Source organism: Cimex lectularius, unplaced genomic scaffold, assembly GCF_000648675.2.
Source record: "Cimex lectularius strain Harlan isolate CLEC.00 unplaced genomic scaffold, Clec_2.1 scaffold39, whole genome shotgun sequence".
Lineage (NCBI taxonomy): Eukaryota > Metazoa > Arthropoda > Insecta > Hemiptera > Cimicidae > Cimex > Cimex lectularius.
Window position 1 is genome coordinate 626,961 of NW_019392653.1, and position 18,896 is coordinate 645,856.

Here is an 18,896-nt window from a genome sequence, read left to right on the forward strand (position 1 = left end):
TATGCCCATTTTAATGTTTTTGGTTTTTAATATTGCTTCAACTGTTCAAAAATTAATATTTTCATTTCAACTAAGTTTTCATCTATGAAAATATTACATTTTTTCTATTATATTAAAAATTGTTATTCATGGGGGTAATCAGAAACGGGAATTTATTACGTAGTCAGCTGAAGAAGTCAGTCTTCATCATCTGAAACAAGATTGAAACATGTTATGATTTAAATCATAAGAAGAAAAAAAAAATTGTATGTACAAAAGTCTAAAACGGGATCGGTATAGTTTTCACTGCAGCATAGGTAGTCTCCTGTTGCATTTCCATCTCCAGTCATGTTATTTCCGTCGTTAGATTTGAGTTTTGAGTGAAGCGTATAGTCGGCTGTGTTTGGCAGTCCTCTGCAAAGACAAACAGCAAGAGCTGATCGATTCAGGTTCATGCTGCTGACTTCGTGCCACTGGTTTCCATCAAATCGTTCTGTATATGCTGTCGTTGTGCTTCCTGAAGAAAAAAAAATTGAGATTGATCACAGATTATAGATTAATAATATTCATCGTACCATTGAAGCCACCGACGACGTAGATCATGTCATCCATAATTGCGCAAGCAAAGTTACTTCTTTGAGTAAGCATGTCTGGCACGTCTAATGACCAGTCACTCGGGTTGTTCGGATTTAGCCGCTCGACTGAAACGTATCAGCTCATAATTTTAACAGGATTTAATCATTATTTCATAAACTTATATGAACCTTGGGTCTTTACCAGTGCTTAGTCTGACGTAGCCGCTGAAACCGCCAATTGCATAAAGAAACCCTTTGTAATAGACTAAGGATACGCCGCTCCTTGGAGTATGCATTGGCGGGAGCATGGTCCAGACACCTGTGTCGATATCGTAGACTTCAGCGGATTGCAGGACTTCTTGTCCGTTAAACCCACCGACGACAAAAATCTAAAAAATATTCAAAATGACTATCAACATGGTGGCGTGAATTATACAGCTTACCCTGTTTCCGACCACTGCTGCACCACCATCGGATCTCTGCCTGTTCATCGGGTTGATCATCGTCCATTGGTTCGCTGCTATTGAAAATTTTTCCGCAGAGTTCATACGAATCCTACCGTCAAATCCACCGATTGCGTATATGTCTTTTCCTGTGTTAAAACATGATATGAGATTTTATAGGAGAGTTTAGAGTAGAAGGTGTACCGTGGGTGACACAGCAGACGTAACACCTGGCATGGTACATGCAAGCTTTTTCGGACCACTCTTTCGTCACGGGGTTATGACACCGCACTGTGTTGAAGTGGTTCGACCCGTCAAATCCACCTATCACGTACAGAAGGTTGTCCACGGATACAAGTCCGTGGTAAGACCTTGGTGTGTTGTCAAACTGTTTTGCTAAAAACCATCTGTCTGCCCTAAAATATAATAATTAAACATTCAGACTCATAAATATTTCATTCTTTCTGGTAATAAATTATGAAATTATTGGAAATTTTCAGGTGGATAAAGATCATTTTGGCCTATTATCTAGGATGTATTTTGGCATTATGCCATCTTAATAGGCAGACCAAATTAATCTGTATGAACCAAAATGACTATAAATTTCACTGTCATTTCCTCTTCATGCAGTTCTCTTGGCATGTGCCGAATTGGATATACCGTATACCATCTAGTACCTCATTTCATAAAGGATATATGCCAATTTCTGTGGTTTATCTTAGCAGAGTTTCTGTTTCTTTAAGTTGTAATTAAGAAGGCAGTGGCCGATATAAAGACCTATAATTTTCTTCTTCATGAGAAAGCGAATTTCCTTTGCCTTCCTCATTGAGAGATTTATACATCTCTTAGATTGCCTAGCCTCATGTTTCTGTCCAGTTTCAAATTTCATCGTTAGCACACTTTCTCATGTGCCTAGTTGTGATGCCATGGGTTGGCCTTCTTCGGCCTTCTCATCGGTCAGCCTGTTTATTTCCTTCTATACCTTCATGTCCCCAAACCCCACCCCAACATTGTTCTGTTTCCTAGGGCCATTAGGCAATTTATGCTTTTCCAGGCTACTTTGGAGCTAAAAGCAAACATTTAGTCGACGTTTTAGCTGCCTGATATGAAAATATGTTTAATACTCATATTCTCAGCAGTTGTCAAAGCCTTGAAGATTTCTTAGTGTGTCTGTTAAATATATTCTTCAGTTACAAATACGATTCAGTACCTTTTTGTACTGTACAGCTGGTTGGAAAAGCCAAGGCGAATAATTAATTTTTTAAACAGAATTTTAAGGTTAATTACTGAATATTTCAGTATTGAAACGTTCACCATAAACTTAAGGGTCTTTTCAAATACGAAAATACCTAATAAGGCAATCGTATAATCAAAGAAATACATCATGTATTAACAAAAGTATATTATATTAATATTTTTATTGATTTAGTAACTGTAGTGTCCTGCTAGGTTAATTATATTTTGAAATGTATAAAGTTTATCAAAACATCTAATTCACTTAAAATGTTGTCTGTGGAAGTAAAATATAAAATATTCAGCAAAGAATGTATACTCATGGCCTATTTACCCAAGTCAAATAAAACATATGGTTAGAATTTGTTTATATTTTTTTCTTGTTTCTAAAATTTTTTTGTAGAGAAAATAGTTCACTGTAGTGCTTACCGGATGTCATACGTTTCAATGCAGTTTGTAGGTGCACCGGCACTCCAGCCGCCGATGGCGAACAGTACCTCGTACGGTATGCGGGGTTTGGTCAGAGGTGTAATGCTCAGCTCAGAAGACCCCATTGATTTCTCTCTTTCTGCTATTTCAAGGCTTAACTGTTTGAGGAACAAATGGTCCACCTAAGTAGAAAAAAAAAGAAGAAAAAAGATGAAAACGCCGTCTCGAAACTTTCCCATCTGCTTACCTTATCGATGTAAGGTGCACTGAGTATGATCTCTGAAAAGAAGCTGGGTGAGACAAGACCTAGACGAGCGCTTTGGAAGAGTTTCGTCGTGTGTTGCTCCCTTTCATTCTTATCAATCATAATCCATCTATGTATAGCTAAACAGAGAACAACTACTTTACACAGAATGAAAACATCAAACCTATAAAAATATTATAAAAAAGTATTAATACAACAAGATTTGAACACATATGTCAAAAACAGGCAATCATCACATATTTTTCGATTATATTATCTTTTAGGCTTTTAAAACAATAAGAGTTTGGATTATGATTTAAACTATATAATATGTAAAAACCCTATTGAAAATTAATAAATTTTAAAATATACATATTGCATTTATTTGATATACCTTCTCTACTGATTCACGCTAATAAATATATTCACTCTCAATATACACAAAACATATCTATCAAATACTATACACAATACAGTCATTTCTTCCAAAAACCAAAATAATGCCAGGTTCATGGAGAATTCTCATATCTGGTGGCACACTTACACTCTCTCTATATGGAGCCGAGAAATGTAAAGAATAAAAAATTCTTCAATTTAGGAGGGAGAAATCAAGCAATCTTTTTCTACATGCTGGACAACAATTTGCCCCAAAAGAAAGAGTTTGTGTGTCAATCTTGCACGGCTCATTCTTAATCGAGAGAAGATGATGCCTTTTACGATTTTGATCCTCCGAGGGCCGTCAACCCTGTCCTTGATATATGAGTTGTTTTTTTTTTATTGAACCAACCCATTGCATTGCCATTTCCTTTCGATCATCATTTTTATTGTATTTTTAGCATCTGAGGGCTCAATCGTGGTGATGAGGATGTCCCGGACTTAGCCACCTTCTTATTCTACTTCAGATGTAGCCATGAAGGTGTTTTAAAAAATTTAACAGGGTAATTTATTCATCATGCAAATACATCTTGCATTGAACCATTTATTTGAGTATTGAATCTTCGCAATTTTATAATTTTTTAGAGATATTTTAAACAAGCAATAAGAGTAGCTACCGTAAAAGACACACTCTTCATTTCTAACGTTGAGACAGTCGTCGCTGAGGAGGAGGACAACATCATCAACAGGCATTTTTGGAAACTCTGGAGAATAATTATAGAATTCGACAAAATTGAATATCATGAATTCCCTGGCTTCGTGGGCGACCTGGTGCATGAAGTAAGTCCTCGAGAAGCTGTGAATGCCCCAGCAGTTTGACACGGCAATCTGTTGGCTTAAGAACCTACAAATTTTTTTTTTAAACCCAAAGTACATTTTATATTTTTGTTTTAAAAATACGGCATTACTTGGCGCAGTCGCTGATGATTCCCATGACGCCGATTTGGTCCGCAGCAGGCAACAGACGTTCTATATTGTCGCAATTGATGTGGCAATGTCCGGTGTAGCAAAAATCGACGATGCAGTCGACAATATCGGAGGGGAATGGTAGACGAGCGTTCGACCCCAATGGGGCGAGAGGGCTTGTGAATACCGCCCGGAAATATTCACTTGCAGCTACCATAATGACTCTGTGAACTCTGAAAACAAGATTGCGTGTTAAAAAATGATGGGATGTACTGGAAACATGCTTAAAAATTAACTCGCCTTGTTCTCCTCTGTCAAACATAAAATTTAACATTACAAAGTTATTTAAGTTGGAATATGAAGATAATCTGGAGTGGAATTTAAGGTATTGTGGTCTGGCAAGATCAATAATTTAAAGATTTTTAGGTCTAACCAGAGGATCCTTTTTTGCTAGAAGTGCTGAGTAAAGTTGTTCCAATTTGTAGTACAATTTTGTGGCGTTCTGCCACAGGAAGTGGTATTTGATTCAGATAAACAGGAGGGAGTAGTAACAAAGTGGTCTTGTAAGGATCAAAAGGCTAGTACTGGATTGAGGTGAGTGTTTAAAGTTTTTAAGGAAGTCTGTCACGCATATGTTGAAATATAACAGACCTAGGATGCTCCCTTGAGGAACACGAGAGAGGTTAGAATGGTTCAAAGAGGTTGAGGCTAGGAATGGAACATGAAAAAAAGGATCAGGTAGGATTTTATGATGAAATATACTAGAAAGGAAGTATTTAAGTTTTAGCAGTATATGGTGATGTGATTGAGAAGCCTAGAAAGATTTGAACAACTGCTTTTGATGTGATGATGTCTACAAAAAGAAGAATTTGGTGGAGTTTGGAAATGGTTCCTTGATGAGAAAAAGGTTATTTAATTTTTGACACATACCTGTAAATTTTCCCATCACTGCTTTCTATAACACCGTCACAAAAGCGATCCGTCTTTCTCAGGTCGGTCCATATTTTTGGGAAGGAGCGTAGCCCATAAGACTTATGGCAACAGCAACTCCCTCCCTTTGGGTTTCTTCGGGCAACTCTCGGCCTGGGCCTCCTCCAGTGCTCCCGCAGGACTTTCATCCCTCGTGTTCAACTTTTCAATAATTTTAACCAACTTCGATTGACTTAATGTCGTTTTAGCATATATTTTATGTGTCGATTGCCTAAACTAAAAGAATAAACATCAAGAAAAAAGTAAGAAGAAAAATTTAAGTTCTACACAAAAGATGTATTTATGGAGAAATCATAGCAACCGGTTTCATTCATTTCATTCCATTTACAATAAATTTCCTAGCAACCAAATTTCAAAAATATCACATTTATTTAAATACTTTTTTTTTATAATATATGTTTTAAAAATAATTTATATTTTAAACGAAACTCAATTTATGAAATCCCAAGATGGCATCTTCAAGCACATATAAGTTAAGTTTCATGCTTTTAATTTGTTTAAAAATAATAAATAATCATAGATTCACCTGTATTTTTATGTATAAAATTGTCTTCTTCTCCTTCAACCCAATGTTTCAACAAAAATGAAAAATTCTGCAATTTTTGTGTCAAACCATAACTTACACAGAAAATTTGGAGTTGAGGGACAAATTTAAATCATAACTTTTGACCACTGAGTCAATCTTTTTTAAGACATCAATTTTAAAAAACAATTATCAAACAGCTTGTAAATGCACTTTTTTTAAATAGGTATAATTTTTGTTCACATGGAAATAAAGGATAAAAAAATATAAATATAATTGATTTTTTATCTGGCAATTCTGAACTAGTTTTGAATTTGAAGGTTACCATCAATCTTTTGTAGAAAATTTAATATAAAACAAAACAATATTTACATATATGTATAATATATCATTTCATAAGATATATTGTTTTTAGGTAATCAAAATACCAGAGTTCCTATGAGAGTCACCATAAAAGCACACAGTAAAAAAACCTAACTTCTTTGCCTAAATATACTATTATCCCATTTTAAAGCGTCTCTCAATTTAAATTTAGTTTTTTTTAATTTAACTAAATAATCAAACCCAGGCTGTACGGTATGTTGCTTCCTATGGTCCTCTTCACGCCCCTTTGTTAATAGATGTTTCTCAGGGCTCCATCCTGGACCTTTGTTGTTTTCACTGTTCATGAATAACAGATCAACTTCTCTTAACTGTTCAAAACGCTTTTGTTGTTGGTACATTTGAAAATTTGATTTAATTATTTAAAGACCAGGGGTAGATAACCAATAAGCCATCCTGGGTTTTTTTTTCACCGTTTTTGCTGCTTAATCTCTGACCTTTTATGACTGTCAACAGGTCTTCTGACTTTTGGCATTTTGGTTAATTGACATTAGACAATTTAAGCAACTTTCAGACTATGCCCCTACCCATTTTACCCTTTTACCCTACTTTTTGATATTTATGGTTCTTTCCTTTCAAATTTCTGTAATATACGACCACTTGGAAGGGTTTGCCAAAGTTGATCTTTCTTCTCATTTCCTCAAACCAAGTCTATCCGCTCTTGTGCATGGTAGGGACAACTTTCCAATCTTACATCTAAATTTGATTTAATAAAAAATCACTTGTAGCTCTTTAATGTCATTGTTGTGGCATAATTTTCTTAAATTTTAAATTCACTAGATTTAGAATATTTTCAGAGGCTTCAAATAGATTAATGATTTTACAAACATACCATAACTCAAATAACAAATCATTTAAATTGGCAGTTGCACGGCATTGAAATGCACTTTTTGATGCAGTGATTTGTCATTCTACACTCGAAGACCTAATGTCTGCAATTTTGAACACAAATTATCAATTTTCATTATTTTCTTATTCTTTCTTCGCTTGGCTATTATATTTCAATTATTATTTTTTACTATTGTAATTAATTTATCAATATCCACGTAATTTTTTGCCGTATAAATATTAATAACATTTAATTTTAATAACCTACGAAAAATTTAACTTGGCATCATCATATTTGGCAAAGAATAAATAAATCTGATTTTGTTCCATGCTTGATTGTATTTATTGATTGTTTATTAACAATAAGATTTTTTTTTACTATTTCAGTATTCCTTCTTAATGCAATTGCAGCCTGTTCATTTTAGACTGTATGTTCAAGCAGTTTGGCCTGTCTTGCTGCATTTAAAGCTACTTTTAAACTAAATTGTTGAAATGAGCAGAACAAAAATTCAAACAGATCGGACTCTGCAAGTTAAGCCATCCCAAATTAATAACAAACATGTTATTTCTATAAAATGGCAAATTCATTATTCAATGTGCTTCAGCATCTCATATTCTTCAACTCTGATGGTGTGAACTGGAAAAAAAAATTGAAAAGAAGCTAGAAAAAGGTGAAAAAAGGAAAGAAGCAGAGAAAACTATAAAGAATGAAAAAGAAAAAAGAGAGAGAGAGAGAGAGAGAGAGAGAGAGAGAGAGAATGCAATGGAAAGGGAAGATAAATATAAGGGCATAAAATCAAACCAAGAAGAGAGAGAGATTTCGAAGAAGCTAGTAGATAAAGATTTAAAGAGAATGATAGGGAGAGAAAGAAAAAAGGGAGGGAGAGAGAGAGAGAGAGAGAGAGAGAGAGAGAGAGAGAGAGAGAATGCAATGGAAAGGGAAGATAAATATAAGGGCATAAAATCTGACCAAGAAGAGAGAGAGATTTCAAAGAAGCTAGTAGATAAAGATTTAAAGAGAATGATAGGGAGAGAAAGAAAAAAAGGGAGGGAGAGAGAGAGAGAGAGAGAGAGAGCGAGAGAGAGAGAGCATACAGTATAAAGGGATGAAAAAATATAAGAACATAAAATCTAGCCAATTATAGAGATACATATTTCAAAAAAGCTACTAGATAAAAATTTAGAGAGAATGATAGGGAGAGAAAGAAAAAAGAGAGTATAAAAAGAGAGGGTCAGGGAGAGAAAAAGAAGAGAGAGAGAGGGAGAGAGAGAGAGAGAGAGAGAGCATGCAGTAGAAAGGGATGAAAAAATATAAGAACATAAAATCTGACCAAGTAGAGAGAGATATTTCAAAAACAGCTTCTAGATAAAGATTTAAAGAGAATGATAGGGAGAGAAAGAAAAAAGAGAGGGAGGGGAGAGAGAGAGAGAGAGAGTGACCATAGATGGAAATCGTTTTATAAAGTTTCACAGTTAGCAATATGGATGAAAAGTATCCGAACTTGTCCACCAACCGGAGCTTAACTGTTGGTAAGTTTACTTTTTAATCATGTCACTTATCAGAACTTTTTCTAGAGCGTGAAAACTGGGTGGATGAAGGCAATTTCTCCGGCTATTTTTTTTTTTTTTTTCTCGCATCCTTTTATCGCACACAAAATTTTGAACGGTTCACAATCCACCATTTTTTCTTAAGATGATTTTTTTTACAGATAGATTGGCATGATTTAATAAGGGGGTTTTGACAAAAATCACACCATAACATGGCCCTTTCTTATTATTCTCACGCGTAAAGTGATTATTTCCGGTGTTCGGATATAAAAACAAACTCTATTTTTCCACTGAGTGTTCCACCCTTCCTTCCCATCCATCCACCGGCTAAACGCTCATGTTACTATTTAGAGTTAACACGTGTTTTGGCCTGGGCCCGTCCTGTCCAAACAAATATGTGGGCCAGCGCCAATCATACTTGTCAATGTAATGACCTAACAACCCCGGGTGAAAATTTAGATGCACTTTTCATTTTCAAAATTTAGCCTTTTCGTAACGACCCAACATCCCGAGATATTCTCTCTATTAAGGAGAAAAATTTCCATGTTTCTGCTCTAGGGTTTTCTATTATAAAACGAACACAGTTTTAAATATAAATAAGATTTATTTGTACATATATTACATGATTTTTGTAGGAAAGCATTTTTATAAGTGGATCTGCTGTAAAACTATCCGATTTGTATAGGATTTTCATAATAGTTGATGTAGTTTTGCGTTTCCTGCGCCTGCTGGGCTTCGTGGTGTTGCGGTTGAAACGTAAAGGGCCAGCTCTGCGAACAAAAATTCCTTTGAATTAAATTTCAAAAATAAATAAAAGATTGTTAGGAAATGGGATTTGTTTGGATCCGGCGCTGTTTACAGCCGGCCGTGTTTACAAAAGTCCAAGATTTACAGCTTGTACAGCAAGGGGTTTAAACGTTGTACATGTTTTTTTATTCCGTTCGACCCCACAGTTGTCCCGGGTTAAAATCGAACGATTAGTAATCAATTATCTTCAAAAGAAGTGTTTACAAGCCTCTTAAAACGCCCCCGTCCTTAAATCGAGGGGATAACCATCCTGGGGAACTTCTAAGCCGTTTGTCTTAAGCAATAAAAGAAGCCAAAAGTGTAAAACAATCAAAAATATATGTTTAAACTCCGTTAAAGAAAAAATTGAAAATTACTGTAAACACTTGAACAGTGCAAGGAAGAAAAAGTCTTTCATAACCAATAAAGTCAAATATGGTTGAGTCAGAACTCAGGAACTTAAAATTAACATCAGTCAACTACAACAAAACTGAAGTTTGTTTTCCTCACAATTGGTCAACTTTCTTCAATTATATCAATATTTGTTTGATTAAAAGACAGTAGCGCTTTTCCAGTCGATCTAACTATATCAACTATGTGTATAAGAACATAAAATATAATAAGAACATAAAATTTGACCAAGGAGAGAGAGATTTCATCGAAACTAATAGATACAGATTTAAAGAGAGCGACGGGAAGAGAAAGAAAAATAGAGTATAAGAAGGAGATGNAGAGAGAGAGAGAGAGAGAGAGAGAGAGAGAGAGAAAGAGAGAGAGAAATAAATAGTGAGAAAGGGAGAGTGTATTATATATGAGGAGAAAGAGGTATCGAGAGAGAGAAAAAAGTGAAACAGAGAGAAAGATAGAGAAAGATAGAGCCAGAAAGAGTACAGTATAATAAGCAGATTCACTAGTTTTCGTGGTCCGCTTGACCAATTAATATCTTTCAATTAACTAAGGTTTTTAGTTGAGATAAAAAAAGTCTGCGTCACGAGCGGGATTCGAACCCACGACCTTCGGCTAGATACGCCACTACTCTACCACTTGAGCTACCTTGACTTCGAAGGTCGTGGGTTCGAATCCCGTTCGTGACGCTGACGTTTTTATCTCAACTAAAAACCTTAATTAATTGAATTATAAGCAGACTTCAAAAAGTAAACTGCTTTCTTAAATGTTGAACATGGATAGTGAATTTTTGGTATCGAGAGGTCAAAATCGGCTCACCATGCTGAGCGGACTGGGAGGCTGGGCCTGGTTGGCAGGACCGTTCAGAACCCTCCGGAGGTGGGCGATGTAAGAAGTGGCCAGCCTGAGGGTGTCCAGCTTGGAGAGCTTAGTGTCCGCAGGGACCCAGGGGAGGGTTGTCTTCAGCCTGCAGAAGGCCCGGCTCAGGACGCGCATCCTCGCCCTTTCGCGAGCGTTGGCGGCGTTTCTCTGAGGCCTTTCTTCTTCCTCTTCTTCCTCCTCCTCGGAGCTCCTTCTTCGGGGCATCTATTAAAAATATAAAAAAACAAAAATAACCAATAAAGTTGTTCAAACACAAAAGTTCTCAGAAAATCAACAAGTCTCGTTCATATATCAGTTGGATATTAAAAATTGACAACAATAAAAGTACATTCAATTTGATACTCGTGCCTCTTGAGGGGATGATGAGATTTTGATGATACCTTCAACAGGAGGAGAAAGAATTATTTTTCCTTCAATGACACGCTTATAAACCAAAAGTGTTTCGATGAAACTTGGTAGAATCGTTTGACATTCTAGTTTTGGTCTCTGGGCCAAACTTGGTCTGCAAAGGATCAATCCTTCTTCCTCAGGTGCATGTATTTTATTGCAAGTTTTACCTCGATTTGTGGACAAATGTTTGACTAAATCGGTTGGACGGAGAACGCACTCAAATCCTAAAGTTACCATTAAAAAAATCCTGTTATTCCCTATAGTATTTCCCTAGTTGCCTGCACATTTCGACTTTGATCTGTGGACAAAATTCGGTCAAATTCTGGGAAAAATCCGTTTAGAGTAATTCGCTCCTACATCGTAAAAATCTTTGCCTGGAAATTGTACAAAATATTAAACCGTTTTGGCTTTAACCTGTGGACAAAATTTGGTCAAATTCTGGGAAAAATCCGTTCAGAGTAATTCGCTCCTATATCGTAAATATCTTTGCCTGAAAATTGAACAAAAATCACATTTTTCCGATTATTATTTTCATGAAAACGACTGAATTATTGAACCATAATGCCTTTGATATGGGGACCAAATTAAGTCCAAATCTGTCCAAAATACAAAGCTTAAATATAACAGGACCCTTCTAAAAAAATCTCCAACGTTATTTCTCTTCATATTCGCTCAAGATAATTTCACGAAACTTGGCAGAATTAATGCAGTTTTGGTTTGGTTGTGTGGACTAAATTTGGATCAAATTCGTTCGGTTGAATACAAATTCAAAGCAGAACTTTTGCCACTTCGACAGGTCGAGGCTTGGGGGGATCCCTCCAGTTTTTGAACAAATTTTGTCCTTAAATCTTGGCAAATTGGTTCGATTTTATAACGAACCAGCTGGAATTATTGAATACTAACGATTTGAAATTTGGTTTGTCAAAATATCTTAGGATTTTGTCCACTGTCGTGAAAATATATTGGCCAGTGACTGAGAAAGGAAATATAGTTTGAACTGTTCAGAAAGGATCAAGGCAAAGAAACACTTCTAGATATGAACAGGTTTAGGCTTTGAGTAAGAATTTCACCCAACAGATTTTGTCCAAATTTTGTCCACAGATCGGGGTCAGAACGTGATTATTTTTATTAGTTGCAAGTGACTTGGTGAATTGACTTTGGTTTTTCGAGAGTTCCGACAAAGTGGGAAACGCATACGCTTGGAGTGGGTATTCCTCTCAACACGACACGCAAAGTTGGCACAATTACACAGAAGAAAAACACTTTGAGTGAGTAGAAATACTTTGTTTGAATATAAAATATATTTTGCATTGTATAAATTCACTTTTCCACATCCAAAATGTAATTGTTATATGTAAACAATGTTTGTAAATCCCAGGCCCTGAAGATGATCTCAATAAAGATCGAAACGTTGGCACGTCAAAGAAAATGTTTTTCTGAAACACCCGACCTCATCTCACGATATCTGAATAACTGTAAATAAATAAAAAAATATTTTAAAGGAATCTGACAAACCGTAAAACGTTTGAGCTGCGAACGTGTATTCAATTCATCTTTTTTGGTTCCAAATTTGTCCACCTAACAATACCAAAAGGTGCGTTTATTCTGCCGTTTCGAAAAATTAGCTTGGCCATTTGGTGAAATATTGAGGGAAATTAGATTTTCTGGACTCGTGAATATCTTGATCAGCTAGTAAAATAATAAGGAAAAGGTTGTCGGTGTTTTTTCAAAAGTCGTTAACAAAATGAGACACGTTTAGGCTGCGCGTCGCTATTTCTCCTAGCAGATTTTGACGCAAATTTGTCCCCAAAGCAAGTTCAAAACGTGCATTACTTCTGCGAAATTTCATGAAAATATCTTGGCCAGTTAGTGAATTATTAAGGAAAATACGTTGGGGGTTTTTGGAAGGAAGCTGACCACGTTCAAGCATTTAATGCAAATCCCTGTAGACAGATTTTGATCAAAATTTGTTCACAAAACAAGGTCAAAACGTGCATTATTTCTGCGAAGTTTTGTGAAAATATCTTGACCAACTAGTGAAATATTAAGGAAAATATTGTCTGTGTTTTTTTAAAGGTTTAAACAAAACGTATCCTATTTAGGCTGCGATTTTTCGATTCGATTTCTCCCAGCAGATTAAGACGCAAATTTGTCCACAAAACAAGGTCAAAACGTGCATTACTTCTGCGAAATTTCATGAAAGGGTCTTAGCAGTTAGTCAAATAATAAGGAAAATATTCTCGGTGATTTTTAAAGGGTCGACTTAATAGATCACATTTAGGCATTGAAAGCGTATTTCTCTTATCAGATTTTGTCCAAAATTGGTCCACACAAATCACTAAAAGTTCAGTATTTCTACCAACTTTCGTAAAATTATTTTAGCCCAACTGGTGACATTTTGACGAAAAAATGTTCGTGGTTTTGCAAAAGGCTTTGAACGGATGCGTAATTTCAAAACACGTTGTCCAAAATTTGCCCACACAACAAGGTCAAAACGTGCATCAGTTTCGCCAGTTTCGTGAAATTGTGCTACACAGCTAGTAAAATATCAAAGAAATATTAACGTCGGTGTTTTTAAGACTCGAATCGAAACGAAACCCGTTCAAGCTGAGAAAGCTTACGCCTCCAAACAGATTTTGTCCAAAATTTGTCCTCAATTCAATGCCAAAAGGCTCAACATTTTAGGCAGGTTGACAATGTGACAGTAAATATAAAAGCTTCAGACCAAAAAATGCACTTTTACGCTCTGGGGACGTGATCATCTCAACAGATTTTCCACCAAATTTTCTTATATCAAAATCAAATATTTCAATCAATTTTGTCAAGTTTTGCAAAAATTTATTGACCGGTTACCGAGATTCTAACGTTGTTTGGACCGGTTGGATTGGATCCGGACAAAGATATGCACTTATAAAAATTCCTATGTGCAGATTTTGACCAAATTTTACCCATAAATCTTGGCCAACAAGTTCGACGATTTCTGTCGAGAAATTCGACGAATTTATAGAAATAATTGTCGTCAAACAAACGCTAAAACGACCTACAATTTTTCCAAGTTTTCTTATTGTCTAGGTCAGGTAGAAAATACAATTTTCTACAATAAGATTTTTAAAGACCCTCCTGACCAATTATTACCGACTGATACCAATAGACCAATTTGAAATGCCAAACGATTCTGTTTCATTGAAATTTTTAAAAATACATGAAATAAGTATATAAGTAAGTTATTGAAAGAAATATAGTTTCTATTCTTTTTGGTTAACGTATCTTTTCAAAATCCCAACTCTCACCCCTTTTATTCGTTAAAAATCGCTCCAATTTCATATCTGCAAGGTAAAATTTGATAATATTTTTCTTTTTATATCAAAACCATATAAAAATATATAACAGGAAAAATACAGTGTAATAGCGCCTAAATTGAACCTGCTGTTCGTTACTGTCTTCTTCTTCTTCTTTTTTTTTTTTTCAATTTTCATCCTACTCTGAACGGGTTTAAATGAAATCCTCGGTACTTACGTCTTGTTCCAGTCGACCTCCTCCTTCCTTAATGTGTACTAATGAGTGGAACGGAATTTTCAGTCGAGACTGGTCGAAGGGGTTGTGGGCGTGACGAAGGGTTCGGCTCTTACCCAATGGGTTCGTTTTTGGGTTGGCCTACTCTATTATTGGATCCATGGGGGATAGAAATATTTTTAGACCGTTCAAAGGACGCTTTTCCGAAAAAAAGTCAAAAATTGGCGGATTCAAAAATCGACCGTATTTACCGGAGAAAAATGTAAAATCCTGTCGTTTAACATTTCTTCTATTTTTTTTAAACTGTGTTTATTTTATTTTTATTGCATTAAAACTTAATAATAAATATCTACCAGATACTTTTCCATATCGTTAATAAAAACCGCAAAGAGTAACGGGCTTAGCAAACAACCTTGCCCGACACCCGCGTGTTTCACGCAATCTAGAAAAAAGAAACTTTTAACTCTTTGGAGTGGGATCATATCGTTTATTGTCTATGGACAGCCCTAGACATCATCAACAACCCTTTAGGCGTGACCAGGGGATTTGAACCCGAATCGGATGAGTATTAATGGTTTCAAGTCATCAGCTTTGGTACAAGGAATCTTTCGAAAATCTTCGAGAATAGACTAAGGAAACGTATTGGCCTGTAACCGCTTATGTCATTTTTTTCCGGTTTGGCAATCATGATGATCGCGTGGTTCCACTTCTGAGGGAAGTAGGTTGTGCATGGCATTATAGATTTGTGTCGTGAACACTAAACTTAAAGTTGGCAAAGAGCGTTGGACTGTCTCGCCCTTCAGCTTTTTTTGTGGGTGATTATCGCCCAAAAAAATCCTGAATATGAATTTTCATGAAAATTAAAAAAATAAAAATTTATATCAGAGTTTTCGACTTCGATTTTATTGAAAACGAATTCTTCAATCCAAATGAACTTTTACAAGTGGTTAGAAACTCTATAAACTTCACGTAATGGCAGAAAGTTCAAAAATTCACAGCCGGAGATATAATATAAAACGTTCGATGAGGTTTTGTTGATTTTATACTTATTTTTCCCACTCATAATAACACAAAAGTTAAAGATTGTTTATATAAGCTCAAAGAAGAGAGATTGAGCTTTCGAACGGTTGTATTAACATCGAATTTGGATAAATTCCAAAGGAGTTGTGAATTTTTTAAACGGAACAACGGACATAGGCGAGGAAAAAACGACCCTGCTCGTTTGAGCACGAAAATTTATATTTTTTCTTTCCTTTAAAATTTCGTATTTAAGTAGGAAAAAAACAATTAACTTTTTGAAAAAAAAATCGGATTTGTTTTAAGCACCCTTTAAAGCCCTTAAATACGAAGTTTCAAGTAAAACAAAATAGAAAAAAACTGTGTGCTCAATCAGGGTGCAGTTTTTTCTCGTTTATGTGCGATGATCCACTTAAAATTTTTAAATATGTTTAGACGATTCATTTTTGTAGCTAGAATAAGAAAATAATATGCAGGTTTGTATTAAACGAGTTTAGATATATAAAAAGTTACAAAAACCAAAAGACGCTTCCAGTAAAGAAAGTAAAAAATTAAGTTTTTGAAAAAATCAATTCGGATTCGTTTTAAGCATCCTTTAAAACGTTGAAATACAAATTTTCAAGGATAACAAAAAATTTGCTGCTCAATCAAGCAGGGTGCTATTTTTCTCGCCTATGTCCGATGTTCCACTTAAAAAATTCATAACTCCTACGGGCTTTATCCAAATTCAGCTTTATTAATTCCCATTGGAAACTGGATTATTCTATTTCTATCTGCGTCAATAATTTTTAGATTTATTTCATCGTAAGTGAGAAAAAAAAAGAGTTGTGAAGAGCAAGAGTTATGAATTTTTGGAACATCGGACATAGGCGAGAAAAAAAATGCATCCTCCTTCTTTGAGCACAAAAATTTCTATTTTTTGTTTTTTCCTTGAAAATTCATATTTAAGGGTTTTAAAGGATGCTTAAAACGGATAAGAATTGATTTTTCCAATTAAAATGTTTTTTGGCCTATTTTATTGATAGCTTATTTTGATTTTTATAACTATTATTAATCCTGCATACTATTTCCTTGTCCTAGGGGCAAAACCAAATTGACTAGCATATAATAACCTTGAAATTCAAGCACAACAAACGCAGAAAATCATATTTAAAAAAGTTAAATACTAGGCTTCCAGGGCCTATTGAAAGATCTCTCGGTCACGTGCCTAAAATTTTTCGACCTAATATCACCAAAAAATGTTTAATTAAAATTAATTAAAATCCGTCAGATCACAGAAGAGAGATCTTGCCAAAGATTAGGCTTTCGAACGGTAGTATTAACATCGAATTTGGATAAAATCCAGAGGAGTTATGCATTTTTTTAGTGGAACATCGGACATAGGCGAGAAAAACAGCACCCTGCTTGATTGAGCACAAAAATTTCTGTTTTTTGTTTTCCTTGAAAATTGGTATTTAAGGCATTTAAAGGATGCTTAAAACGAATCAAATTTTTTTTTCAAAAAATTAATTTTTTTAACAACTTTAATGAAAGCCTTTTTTGGTTTTCGTAACTTTTTATATATTTAATCTCATTTAATGCAATATTTTCTTTATTATTTTCTTATTCTAGGTGCAAAAATGTTTCAAATTATATACATAATAACTTCAATTAATTACTCGTTATGTAAGGTATTGGTTGAAATGAAAAAGTAAACACCGAAGGTCGTGGGTTCGAATCCCGCTCGTGACGCTAACTTTTGCATTTCAACCAATACCTTACATAACGAGTAATTAATTGAAAGAAGTAATTTGATCAATCGGACCACGAAAAATAATGGATATATAATAACCTTGAAATACATGCACATGAATGGCACAAAAACATATTGAAAAATTTTATGTGGGACATCGGACCTAGGCGAGAACCCTGCTTGATTGAGCACAAAATTTTCTAGTTTTTGCCTTTCTTTTAAAATTTCGTATTTAACGGCTTTAAATAATGCTTAAAATGAATCCAAATTGATTTTTTTTTCAAAAACCTCTTTTTTACCTATTTTACTGAAAGCGTCTTTTGGTTTTTCTAACTTTGCAAATATCTAATCTCATTTAATAAAATCCTTCATATTATTTTCATACACTAGATAAAATAATAAGTTGACTGATATATAATAATCTTGAATCAATTGGGTTCAACTAGAAACCGAACCGCACGTCCTCTGAAAATTGGTGGTTTCGGAGTTTTGCTGGTTACAAGGAATTGACCACAGACAGACAATGAACCGAATTCAGAAATGTCTGAAACGCACAATGCGAGCGGAAATTTCGATTTTGGAGGATAAAAATATTTCCGTCTTCATGAATACAAGAAGTTCGGAAGGGAAAAGTTCATTAAAATCTTCCATGCCATCTCCGTCGCCTCGCCTAGTGAAGATATCAAGGCTATTGTAGGTGATCTATAATGCACACATAAAAGAGCAATAGTCTTCTTGTATCTGATCAAAACTATTTTACTTTAAGGATGATGACGTGATATACAAAAATTGAGAAAAAAAAACTGTGCGTACATATTGAGAACAGGGCATTATCCTAATGTGTTTTAGTAGATAAGTGTATATTTTCCTTTTTTTATTGGGGTAGGTTTAAATTTTCCAGTGTCCTTCTGCCCTCCCTGGTCGTTTCTAAGAGGACCAAATTGTTTATTTACTTTTAAGAATCCCCTCGGCGTTCTCCAAACAGGGCACACTTGTCAGTACTTAAACCGTGGAAAACAAACCGGCGGAGAGCTGTTTTTACTAACCGATTTTTCCCCCCTTGTTAATAGGGTTGCCGAAAGAGAAAGCCCAGTAATAAAATACAATATGTAATTTTGTACTTAATCATAAAACAAAAACAGCTGACTAGGAAGAGAATTGCAAGTTTTTTCAAAATTATTTACAAAAATTTGCAAATTTTGATCCTGTGTCCGTCACTTATCATTTACTGTTGTGGTTTGATCCATTAAATTCGCCTATTCTAGATGATTTAGCCAATACTAAGGGTGTTTCCAGTTTTGGCTTTGATGTGATCGAACTACGTTGATCTCTAATATTTCTTTTTTCTTCTTTTAGATGATTTCCTTTCTTTTTCTTTTTTTATTTTTTTTATTCACCCTAGGAAATTCGAAATTTCTCTTCCGGGGCCGTCGTTATTAATGCCGAACATCTTTAAAACCGGTCGCCGCGTCTCTCCCCCTAGGATTTTGAACCAGGTGGGTCATCTCAGCTATTTCTACTTCCGTCATTCACCATGCCAGCCTCTCTTCCCGCCCACAGGATCCGACGGGGAAATTCTGAAACGAGGGGGGTAAAAAGAATTAATTCCCACTATTTTTATCTCGGATAGGTCCGTTTTCCTCTCGGCAGTCAACAT

At 35.1% G+C, this 18,896-nt stretch overlaps 2 protein-coding genes and 2 long non-coding RNA genes across 6 annotated transcripts; 2 read left to right on the forward strand and 2 right to left on the reverse strand.

Moving 5' to 3' along the window:
- Nucleotides 1–2: 2 nt before the first annotated feature.
- Nucleotides 3–5,966, reverse strand: LOC106671156 (kelch-like protein 10). Of its 2 annotated transcripts, XM_014402031.1 has the most exons (12): nucleotides 5,761–5,966; nucleotides 5,175–5,450; nucleotides 4,247–4,477; nucleotides 3,956–4,182; nucleotides 2,907–3,043; nucleotides 2,660–2,841; nucleotides 1,202–1,413; nucleotides 998–1,146; nucleotides 757–943; nucleotides 555–680; nucleotides 254–496; nucleotides 3–190 (listed from the first exon to the last, which is right to left on the reverse strand). In XM_014402031.1, the coding sequence occupies exons 2-12, from the start codon at nucleotides 5,360–5,362 to the stop codon at nucleotides 177–179; spliced, it is 1,896 nt and encodes a 631-aa protein (XP_014257517.1). In that variant the 5' UTR covers nucleotides 5,363–5,450; nucleotides 5,761–5,966; the 3' UTR covers nucleotides 3–176. The 2 variants fall into 2 exon arrangements, with proteins under 2 accessions (XP_014257517.1, XP_014257518.1); XM_014402032.2 differs by lacking the exon at nucleotides 5,761–5,966 and having other exon boundaries at nucleotides 3,956–4,173; nucleotides 5,175–5,534.
- LOC106671159 lies at nucleotides 3,042–4,014 on the forward strand. The gene is made up of 3 exons (XR_001341172.2): nucleotides 3,042–3,665; nucleotides 3,740–3,841; nucleotides 3,924–4,014. It is a non-coding gene; the product is annotated as an uncharacterized LOC106671159 (long non-coding RNA).
- Nucleotides 4,297–6,255, forward strand: LOC106671157. Of its 2 annotated transcripts, none has more exons than XR_001341170.1 (4): nucleotides 4,297–4,629; nucleotides 4,699–4,838; nucleotides 4,894–5,151; nucleotides 6,173–6,255. It is a non-coding gene; the product is annotated as an uncharacterized LOC106671157 (long non-coding RNA). The 2 variants fall into 2 exon arrangements; XR_001341171.1 differs by having other exon boundaries at nucleotides 4,894–4,982.
- Nucleotides 6,256–9,132: 2,877 nt separating this feature from the next.
- LOC106671119 (transcription factor 21-like) lies at nucleotides 9,133–14,603 on the reverse strand. Its single transcript, XM_014401953.2, has 3 exons — nucleotides 14,494–14,603; nucleotides 10,525–10,791; nucleotides 9,133–9,284 (listed from the first exon to the last, which is right to left on the reverse strand). The coding sequence occupies exons 2-3, from the start codon at nucleotides 10,789–10,791 to the stop codon at nucleotides 9,183–9,185; spliced, it is 369 nt and encodes a 122-aa protein (XP_014257439.1). The 5' UTR covers nucleotides 14,494–14,603; the 3' UTR covers nucleotides 9,133–9,182.
- Nucleotides 14,604–18,896: the final 4,293 nt, after the last annotated feature.